The following is a 10,923-nucleotide window of genomic DNA, read 5'->3' on the forward strand; positions in this document are numbered from 1 at the left end:
ACTTATTCTTTTTCCTCTACTTTTTATTACTATTATAGTTGACACCTATAATATATTAGTAACTAGTAATAAAAAGACCTAAAAGAAATAAATATAAGTTATAATTAATACTTTTATTATAGAAGAGATAGTTTATATATATCTTAATATAGTAAATCTAATATTTATCTCTATTAAGCTCCTTAATAGGAGGTATAATATAAGTAGTCTAGAGACTATTATTATAGATATATTTTAAGTAAAGATTAGCTATTATAGGTCTCTACTTAAAAATAATGGCGGTAAAGAGCTTTAATATATAGCTTAGGACTAATATCTAGCCACTTTAAAAGAAGTCTTAATATATATAAATAGTAGGGAATAAATAAATAAGCTTATAATTATTAAAGAAGATTATATATGCCTTTAAAAGAAGTTTAATTTTTATTATTATTAATTATATCTTATCCTCTAGATTAATAAACTTATAATAAGTAATAGGTGCTAAATTATTATAATTAGTAATCTACTTTAAATAATAAGAGCCTAATAGAGGCTAAGGGGGAGACTCCTTAGTAGGTGATAAAGGAGTCTTAAGAGGCACTAGATACTTAGCCTTTAATAATTAATAAAAATAATTAGACCTATAATAGGAATATTAGATAGAGGACTTAGAGTCCTTAAATTTACTATTAAAAGCTATTAGTATAAGATAGTTATAAGAAGTAATAATAATAAGAGAAGGAGTAAAGAAGGAATTATTAATAAATAGATAAGAAGATATATCCTTTATTATAAATAAAGAGGTTATAAGGTCACCTAGTAATAATAATTATAAGTATATCTTATACTCTTACCTAGGACTAGGCAACCCTTTATTAATTAGTAAATAATTAATAAAGTAATTAAAGAATAAGTCTTTATTTATTAATTATAGGCCCTTATTAAATAAGATCTATAAGTTATCTATTAATAACTAATTTATCTTAATAAGGCCCTAGAGGGAGGATTAGGACTTTATAGATAAAGTTCTAATTAAGTAAAAGAAGATATAATATTATAAGTAAATAATATTATAAACTTTTATATAGCTATAAGTAGGATTACCTTAATAAAATACTAAGGTATTTACTTATTAATAATATGAAATCTCCTAACCCTAGTAAAGTAGTTATATAGAGTTTTTACTCTATACTAGGGATTAATTAATTCTATAGAGTTCTATCGCCACCAGGTCGCTCAGCTTTTAATAAGCTAAGGGGAGGTATATAGATACCTTCCCTCTAACCTATAGTAGTGATAGAATAGAGATTTTCTAGAGGAATTAGCTTTTGAATATCACACTAGTACTATAGACCTATCTCTATTGGCCTTCACTGCCTTTGCTTAAACCATATATAGTCTTTTAGATTTATATTCTTTAGGCCTATATTATAATTATTTAAGAGAGCTGGGTTGCTTGCGCATTGGCCGACGGTCTAATATATATTAATAGAAGTTAATAATAAAGGCTTATTAAAGTTTAGTATTCTATAAGATATTTTCTAGATATAGATCCTAATAAGAGATGCCTAAAGACTATATTTCCTATATTAAGTAAGAGACCACCTGCTAAATATTCTAGTTAAGACTAATATAGCCTATACTCTTACTACTCTAGCCTATAAGAAGTATATAATAGATTTCTCCTGCGCCATAGAGGAAGAAGATCTAGGCTAGATTAATAATATTAAGAAAGACTAGAACTACTAATCCTTAGGCGCGCTAAAGGATATAATAAACCTTAGTTTTATAAGATACCTCCTTCTAGAGTCTAGAAGTTGTTCCTTTCCTAACTATAGTATATCTAAATATAATATAAATGATCTTAAATAATATACTATAGGACCTATAAGGGCCTATAGGAGTATAGTTATAATCTAAATCCTAATTAAGCTATGCCTTAAGCTTCTCTACTAGATTATATATACTAATTAGGTAATGATTAATATCTCTGCCGCATATATATAATCTTATATTTAGATAGCTAGGGTTAGGTGTGCTGCCTTTTTATAGCCTAAAGAGACATATCTATATATAGAATTAAGTAATATAGGGATAAGATTGTCTGCTTTAGTCCCCTTAAAGATCTATTTAAAGTATCCTCTATTAAATTAGTAGGGATAATAGAACCTGGCTGAACCCTTACTTTTATCTTTATCTAGTAGATATAGTAGGGTCTACCTAGGAATCTAGAGAATCTTCCTAATAATACTAATTAAATAATAGTATATAGCTAGAGGCTGCTTATATGATTATCTGACGGCCTTTAGTAGTAAGGGATCCTACTAGAAATAATAATAAGAGATACTTAAAGATAGTCTGCTTAGGACTAGTATACTTAGAGCTAATATAGGCTATACTTAAGCTCTATAATAATCCTGCTGCCGGGATCTAGGAGTGCTTGTTATCAAAACTTATATGCCAAATAGGCAGCTGTGCTCGCGCATAGATAACTTATAAGGACGGATAATCTCTATATCTGGGTGAGAATAGATAATAATTGGCAATAAAGTAAATATAAAGCAAAGGATAGGGGAAGATTAGGCAGGAATAGTCATAGACATTTAATATAAGATAAAGAATAGAATTAAGATTAATAGTAAGAAGTAAGACTTTAAATAGTTATTTTAGGCATATAGAATTATCTAGAAGCTTTAACTAGCTATAGTTCTTAAATAAAGTAGAGGATTCTAGAATTAGTAAGTAATATTTCTTAACTAATTCTATAAAGTAGCTATAAGAAGTAGGGTTAATAGAATTAAAAGAGTATAGATTAGCTAATTTAATATTTACTAAGTTTTACTAAAGCTTTAATTAAGCCTTTATAAAGTGAAACTCTAGGTAGTAATAATCTTAAGTAAGGTTTAATATAAATAATAAGATAATAGGTTCCTGGAGTGTGCTAATTGCTGCCAGGATTATTTAACTACATAGGAGCATGAGGGGTGACTCACAGGACCTACCTGACCTCTTCCCCAGAATGCACTGATCATCCAGGAACAAGCTTGGGCGGCATAATTGTATCTGATTGGTGTCAAACCTCCCCGTTGGCCCCGCGGCCTGTCCTTCCTGGGCCATGTCGACTGTAGGTCGGCTATCTGTCGATGCTGCAGTTCGGGAGGATGATTGGGAATTGACAGGCGCTTGGCGACGTCTGGCTCGCGAGGTTCCGATAGCTTCACGCCGGCGTCTAGTACGTTCGGCGTCGTTTCGTAGGGTAGGCCCGTCGCGGCCAGGTGTATCTTGCGTAGGATCCGAATCGTATCGATCCGACGTGTGTTGGAAGCAATTCGAAACTGTAAGGCGGGATATGTCGGTACGATGGCTATACAACAAGAATGCGCACTGGCTACTGCAGGCCTAGGGAAAGTAGGTATGGAGGAGAAGTAACGAATTGCTTGAGGTCCTAGTATCTGCTTAGGACTAGGCTATATCAGAGGTCCTGCGGCAGAGCAAGGTGCTCTGCTGTAGATCCCTGTTGTCATGGTCTGACATGGCATGGGTCGTAGGGAGTTGCTCAATATAGCCTAGCGTAGGAGCCTGAGGGTAGCCTGAAGGCTTTGTAAGCGACCGCTCGGAGGTCGGCCTTACACCCAGTGCCACGATCAAGGAGGAATATCAGCACCATATTACCACCATCAACACTGCAACCACCTTCTGTAACGTAGAGGAAGGCGCATCTACTCCACAGACCGCGTTGCCGCGCAAGTATCCTGCAAAAGGATAAGGCTTCGTCTCCAGCTGGCTAAAATACTAAGAGGCTGAAAGACTTCAATAAAGGAGGGATTAAGTTAACCCTCTGTCAGGCCATCGCTGTAACGGCTCAAGCAATGAGAAACAAATCTATTGGCAGCTAAACTAAGACTTTGAAGCTAGGGAGAGGAAGGGATGGAAGGGGACTGGAGATCGGATGATTTGCAGACGTCTCTCCGCCAAGCCAAAGATCAGGGCCGTGTGTGGCTATCCGCTATCCTGCGGACACCCTGCTCTCTTGGACACCTTGTTCCTAGGAATGTAGTGCCCGTTTTTGGGATCACTTAGTCGTTTGGTAACTTCAGTCTGTTATAAAAAAAAAAAAAACTGATCCACCAGTTGCTGCTCCTCAGGGCAACCACACTTGCTTTCACTTGAATAGACCATGCATTAACCAAGGATCAAATAGAAGATCTTTTGCAGAGGCTCGTTCTTCTGGAAGCCAACATAACATCCGCCGGAGAAAACGTAGGAAGTCGTCCTTTTCATCGCCTTCGAGCCTTTCTTCTAGTGTGTGAAGATCATAATCCGGAATGGGAACGGCGCCTTTCCAATTACCTGATATAAAGTCAAAAATTGTTAAATCTGTCAATTACATGCACATCAATAGGAAAAGGGGCATGCACAAACCATTTTCATCCCAAAAGAAGAGGCTTCTTTCGCTCCGAGCGAGGAACTCAACAGGAGGACTTCCGAGGACCGCCTGCATCTCGGCGAGATGATATCCATCATCCAATTCGCGTGCGGGATTCCGCGCCCTAAAAAGATGGCGACTCTCAAACAGATCCCAGATCTTACGATTATTAGCTCCATGGTGGGTTGAAGTAGCATTGAGATTACGTGGAAAATTATCTTACCACCATCCCAACATTCCAGATATCAACTTTGCTGTCCCAACTCATATCCAAGATGACCTCTGGTGCCCGATAGATATCTGGCATGATGTCGCCCTGTTGCTGGTCCGTCCCTAATCGAGCCTCACCTAAATCACAGAGAACAGGCGTCCCATAAGAGATACAGAGTGGCCGTGAGATGTAAATGGTACGATCATCAAGAATTTTTCGTGGTGCAGGTGCTTCAAATTCTGCCTGTTCAAATTGGGATAGAATTGAGTCATCTTTGATGCCAAGGAGAATATTATTTGGTTGGAGATCTATACCATTACTTATTACTTCCAACCCTTTAGTGGCGAAGTTGAATAAAGTGGTACCCACCGGTATGTATAACCATTGCTTCCGTGTGGAGGAAGTCAAGAGCAGCAAGGATATTCCGTATGGTAGTTCTTACCATGACGCTGCTCATCACCCCATCAGGGAGTAATGGAGTAAGCTGGCCAAGGCTGATCCCAAGTGGCGGATGCACCAGACAAGTGTGAATACTATGCCCGTCTGGATTCTGGGCCTGAAAGACCTCAAGCAACGGTCGCAGACACGACTGACCCGCATGGCTGGATTTAACTGTTCTTAGATGGTTGTAAATCTCGATCTCTCGAGTCACTGTTTTTGACGCCGTGTAAATCTTTAATGCTATGTAACGGTGATCCCTGACCGATTAGCTTGGGTCCATGAGCCGAAATTGGTTGTCCTTACAATAAATCACGACAGAGCCACACTGTCGCGCTGGAGCCATAGCCCAACTTGCCCAATACTTGATATCGGTGATTGAATACTTCACCAATGCGAACTGGATAAAAATTTTCGGATTTGTAGCTTGGAATTGACTCCTCTTCAATCTTTAAAGAAGGATCGATGATATCCCACCCTGAACAAGGGAAGACGCGCGGTTCCGAGGGAGAGCGAAGATCAGCCATAGCACGCTTGCTTAAGCCTATACGTGAAGAGGCGATATTTAGATGAAACGATAATCGTGGGTTAGGAAATATTGATATTGTTGGACGGTTGAATAGTCGTCTTTTAGCCATCTTGCGTTGCTCGACGAGAAAGAAAAGGCCATCAAGTGGTTTTGGATTCAGATCGGATTTACTATTGGGCCGACGAATGTGTGTCACATGATGTCAGCTCACAGAAAGGCAAGCGGATACTCGGAGAGGCAGATTTACGATAGTCCGAAGTCCTTTGCACCATAACTAACGAATCAGAATCGAACCGAGGCCAAGACTTAATGTTGGCCTAGCAGGCCTGGAAAAGGGAAGAGATGGCTGATGGTTGCTATTGCTGCTACGGCTCGGACGCGAAGCAGGTGGTTGTGCGGTGCGGCCGCGCCAAATGAGGCGACGCTAGGCCTAATCGGGCATGCACCTCTGATACACCCCCCGTCGCCGAGCACCTATCTAGACTAGCTAACCTCTTATTTAACATCAATTAAAGCATGTAATAGTGGAAAAAAAGAAAAAAGGGGGAATCATTTACTCATCAATCATCAATCATTCCTCATCTGATTTGTTCCCGATGTGGGTTGGCATCGCCACTTTCCGAAGATTAACCAGTTCTTTGAACATGATATGCTTCACTTAATCTAGAGGCTTTATTAGGCCATCAGTAGGGTTCACATGACCACTTATCTATTTAACCTTAATTAGTCCCTTATCAATCATATCATAAATAAAAAAGTAATAATTATTAATCTATTTAGTTATTATGTTAAAACCGTTCTTCTTGAGAATATTGTGATATTCGAAAGCTAACGGTCTCTAGAAAATCTCTGTTCTATCGCTACCATGGGTCAGAGGGAAGGTATCTATATACCTCCCCTTGGCTTATTGAAAGCTGAGCGACCCAGTGACGATAGAACTCTATAGAATTAATTGATCCCTGGTACGGAGCGAAAACTCTACATAACTGCTCCACTAGGGTCAGGAGATCTCGCGTCGTCGGTGAGCGGGCACCTTGGCGTTCCGCTGAGGTGATCCCGCTCATGGCCGCGCGGGAGTTCGCGATATCGCTCGCTCGCGATATCACAATATCTATAGCATTAGATGAGTCAGTATAAATAGGAATAGGGCCTTCCTTTTTAATCTCCATGGCAACGGTCAATTTCTTCAGCCATATAGCCTCTTTAATTGCCTATGATAGGGCACAGAATTTAGCAATAGTGCTCAATGTGGCGACAAATATTTGTTTATATAAAGCCCATAAGATTGGGGCCCCTATAAACATTATAATATATACCTCTATTAACTTGCTGTTATTATTATCTGTATAACTAGTGTCAATATATACAGCCAGGCCTTTATATGGTCTATATCCTAGGGTGATGCCATTATTCTTATAACACTTTAGGTATTGCAGGAGGTGTTTAATAGCCATAATATTAGTCTCTATTAAGGATATAGATTAGTATTATAGATAAGCAATTATATATATAATATTTATATAGGTCTTTATAGTCAGCCAATTGCCTTTACCTATAACTTTCTAATATTAAGAGAGATCTGTGGGGGGGGATAGGTCCTTAAAGAGCTTTAAATATTATAGATTCATTAGCATGTCGGCTAGTATATAGTCTAATATGCCTAATTCTAATAGCCACTATTTAATATAGGGTGCCTAGGAGATGTAAACCATCTTATTAATATAATTATACACTAGGTGACATTCTAGAAATTTTAATAATTTACTAATAACTTTAAGAGGAAAGGCCTTATTTAACTAATCCTTAATATTATTAACTTCCTCTTTAGAGAACGCTGCAATTATTGCATTATCTATATATATTAAAACCATCACTAGAGTATCTTATTTATAGATATAAATATAGGGGTCACTAATAATAGGCATAAACCTAAGCTCTTTAAGTTTTTAATTAATTATCTAGTTCTATAATATTACTAATTGCTGTAGGCCATATAATACCTACTATAAGAGGTATACTTTACTATTCTAGTTAAATCCTATTAGGGGTTATATAAAGATCTGTCTATTAGCTAATTTAGTGTTTAAATATACTATAATAAAGTTAACCTATTCTATAAATATATTAAGCACTATAATTACTAATAGCATAATCTTAGTTGCAGTTTCTAATATAATAGGGGTATAGATCTTATTAAAATCATGGCCCCATTATTAGTAATTACTATAGATAACCTAGTGGGCTCTATATTTAATAATAAAGTTATTAGCATCTATTTTAAATATAAAGACTTATTTACTAGGGATTAAGAATATGCCTATAGGCTTATTAATTATTATCTAGGTGCCTTTAGCCTTAAGCTTTATAACCTAATCTTTAGTAGCCTTTATCTAGAGGTCCTTTTAGGGGGATACTATAGCCTCTTTCTATAATTTAAGAAGTATAATATTATTTACTTTAAGTCTTAGGATTAGTATTATTATAAAGCATCCCTCTAGGGGTTCCTTAGGGGATATCATAGACATAGACTTTACACTCCCTATAGGCTTATAGGCTTATTTAATATAAGCGCCATATCAATTAGGCGGCACACCTTTATTAATTCTAAATAATATATAGGATATAATAAATATATTTAATTCCTTAGATTAAGTATAGTTAATCATCTAAATAGTATCCTATTAAATAGGATTAAGAGATAAAGGTGGATAGTAACTAGGAGGTCTTAAAGTTATAGTATATTAATTAATTAGCAGTAACTTTAATTAAGTACTTACTTTAGCTTTCTCTAATAACTTTAAGAATAAAGAAGAGATATCTTTAGGGTCATAATCTTTAAATCCTCTATCCTATAGGTCCTACCTAATTATCTTTAGATGTTCCTCATTGTCGCGCTAATATTAAATTTGTTAAGCTTAAAGCTATAGATTATTTACCTTTTTCTTAAAGTCTTTAACTATTATATTTATTTACTTTATTATTATAGGTCTCTAGGGGGCCAACGGCACCATATTTACTATTTAAATTGGCATAATAAATAGTAACTGTTAACTCTAATAAGCTGTATTATTAATAGTTTCTAGGGGTAACATCTTAGGGCGCGTTTAAGCACTTAATAATGATGATAATATCTATACTCTACTAATTATAAATTAGGCCTCTTTAATAGAGTTAATAGGTTCAACGGCAGGTTTAGTTATATAGATAAGGGAATTAATACATATTGTGCAGCCCATATCAGGGGGATCATTAGGGGATAAACCTTTAGGAACTATTATTATTAGTGTGACGGCCCTAAGCAAATGAATAATCAATTGGTGGCTTCAATACTAAAATATTTAAATAAGGAGGGGAAAGAGGAGAGGAGGGAGAGGTGCATCATAAGGCGCATCTAATATCCCTCTCCCCTTTCCTATACTAAGCTAAAATAGGAATAGCAGCCCTATTCACTATAACCTGCCTAAGGCATATAAATGACCTTGCTGTTACTATAATATTACCCCCTTATTTAGCCTTTAATTCTTCTATAAATCTATGTTTAACGCTCTCACGCCAATGAGGGTACTATGACTCTTTTAATACCCTATTCTATACTATAGCCTATTACTTAAGACTTCACTTTACTTAGACCCCTTTATTCCTAAGGGGAATTCATCTTGTGATGTTCTAAGAATGATGGGATGGCCACTTTATCTAGATATTATTTATAGAAGGTTATCTATTTATTAATTCTTTTCTTTTTATAGGCCTACCTCTTTTTATACTTTTAATTAGTATCTTATTATTATTATTCTCCTCTAGGTCCTCACCTGTGTCTCAGGCTGCCAGCCATTTCTCTAGGCCTTTTAGTAGGCCTAGTTTAGTAGGATGCATCTTATAAAACTCCTTTAGGAGATATAAACTTCTTATAAAATTCCTAGTTAAATACTATTTATTATCTAGATTATATCCTAATTAATTAATTTAATACTATAGTCTATTATAATAACTATATACTACCTATATACTATCTAGTTCTCACTCTTTTTAATTATTTATTATTAATGGTTCCTACAGGTTAATAATCTATCCTAATAGGGGATTATCTAGTGCCTTTTATAGCTTATTAGGGGATATAACTAGATAAATTTTTATTAAGTTAAGGAGTTTTAGATAGAAGATATTACCCTCTCTTTTTTTAATAGAAAAGAGACCTAATATCTAATAATCTAGCTTTTTATTTAATTTATCTATCTTATAGCTCTTTATTATAAGGAAGGCCTTATTATTAGTATTAAAGTTAATCTACCTCTTATATTTATTTACCTAGGTTCTTTAGCATTCTTAGACTTCTCTTATATTCTTCCTTATAAATTCCTATACCTCTTATAGCTATTTAGCTTTTTTCTTCACCTCCTATTATTCTATCTTTATCCTTAATATTAGGGGTGGGTCTTTATCCTTATTTTAATCTCTCTAGTTAAATAAGGTTTTTAATAAATAACCTTAATTTATTAGGAACAGCAACACTCTTATTAACTTATAGGGTAAGATAGCAGCTATATAGTTAAATAATAGTAAAAGCTTTAACTAATTTAATTAATAGTAGTTAATAAAGGGATATAGTTATTAGGTAATATATTAATTTATAATCTTTATTTAACTATTTATTTATATATAGTGAGCTATTAACAGCTTTAGCTTTACCCCTAGGATATAGTAAAACTCTTATTAGAACTTAGTGATAAATTAGGGACCTCTATTAGATACTATAGAATTAAGGGCTTTATAATATTAATATATATATTTAATAAACAGCTCCACCTGTTCCTTTGCGCTATCTATCTTAAAGTAGGGGATTAAGATAGTCTTCTTATTTAACCTATTTATAACCACTAAGGCAGCATTCTTTAAGTTATTATTTTTTAGGAAAGATTAATAGTTTATTAAGATATATTACTATAATTATTTTAGGATAAGTAGGGGTTATAGGAGCCCTAGCATCCAGTCTCTAAGATTCTTTAAATAATAATAAATAAGATAGTTCTTAATATATTAGTTTATATTACTTCTTTAACTAAGCTAGTAATATTAGTCCTATAGGAGCTTTCTTATCTTATTCTATTTAAAGTAAGTAGTTGACGGCTATTAATAGATCTTATTTAATAATTATACTCTTAAATCGCCCTCCTCTAGAACCACTAGTTTATCTTAATATAGAAGTAGTCTCTTCTATATTATTTATAGTGCCTCTCCTATTTTGGCCTTCTTATATTATATCTATAGAGAGGTTACTATATAGTTCTCTTAGAGCAGCCTATCTAGAATATAGATATCCTAATCTAGAAGAGCCATTTA

General features: G+C 34.7%; 2 protein-coding genes across 2 annotated transcripts; one reads left to right on the forward strand and one right to left on the reverse strand.

The window, feature by feature from the left end:
• Positions 1 to 2,880: 2,880 nt before the first annotated feature.
• ASPZODRAFT_137573 (hypothetical protein) lies at positions 2,881 to 3,815 on the forward strand. Its single transcript, XM_022724359.1, has one exon. It carries the CDS (start codon positions 3,098 to 3,100, stop codon positions 3,383 to 3,385), a length of 288 nt encoding a protein of 95 aa, XP_022576513.1. The 5' UTR covers positions 2,881 to 3,097; the 3' UTR covers positions 3,386 to 3,815.
• Positions 3,816 to 3,844: 29 nt separating this feature from the next.
• Positions 3,845 to 5,740, reverse strand: ASPZODRAFT_137574 (hypothetical protein). Its single transcript, XM_022724360.1, has 5 exons — positions 5,364 to 5,740; positions 4,989 to 5,317; positions 4,632 to 4,927; positions 4,405 to 4,567; positions 3,845 to 4,332 (listed from the first exon to the last, which is right to left on the reverse strand). Exons 1-5 carry the CDS (start codon positions 5,693 to 5,695, stop codon positions 4,145 to 4,147), a joined length of 1,308 nt encoding a protein of 435 aa, XP_022576514.1. The 5' UTR covers positions 5,696 to 5,740; the 3' UTR covers positions 3,845 to 4,144.
• Between the last annotated feature and the right edge of the window lie 5,183 nt (positions 5,741 to 10,923).

The sequence above is a fragment of the Penicilliopsis zonata genome (genome assembly GCF_001890105.1).
Source record: "Penicilliopsis zonata CBS 506.65 unplaced genomic scaffold ASPZOscaffold_65, whole genome shotgun sequence".
In the NCBI taxonomy this organism is placed as follows: Eukaryota; Fungi; Ascomycota; class Eurotiomycetes; order Eurotiales; family Aspergillaceae; genus Penicilliopsis; species Penicilliopsis zonata.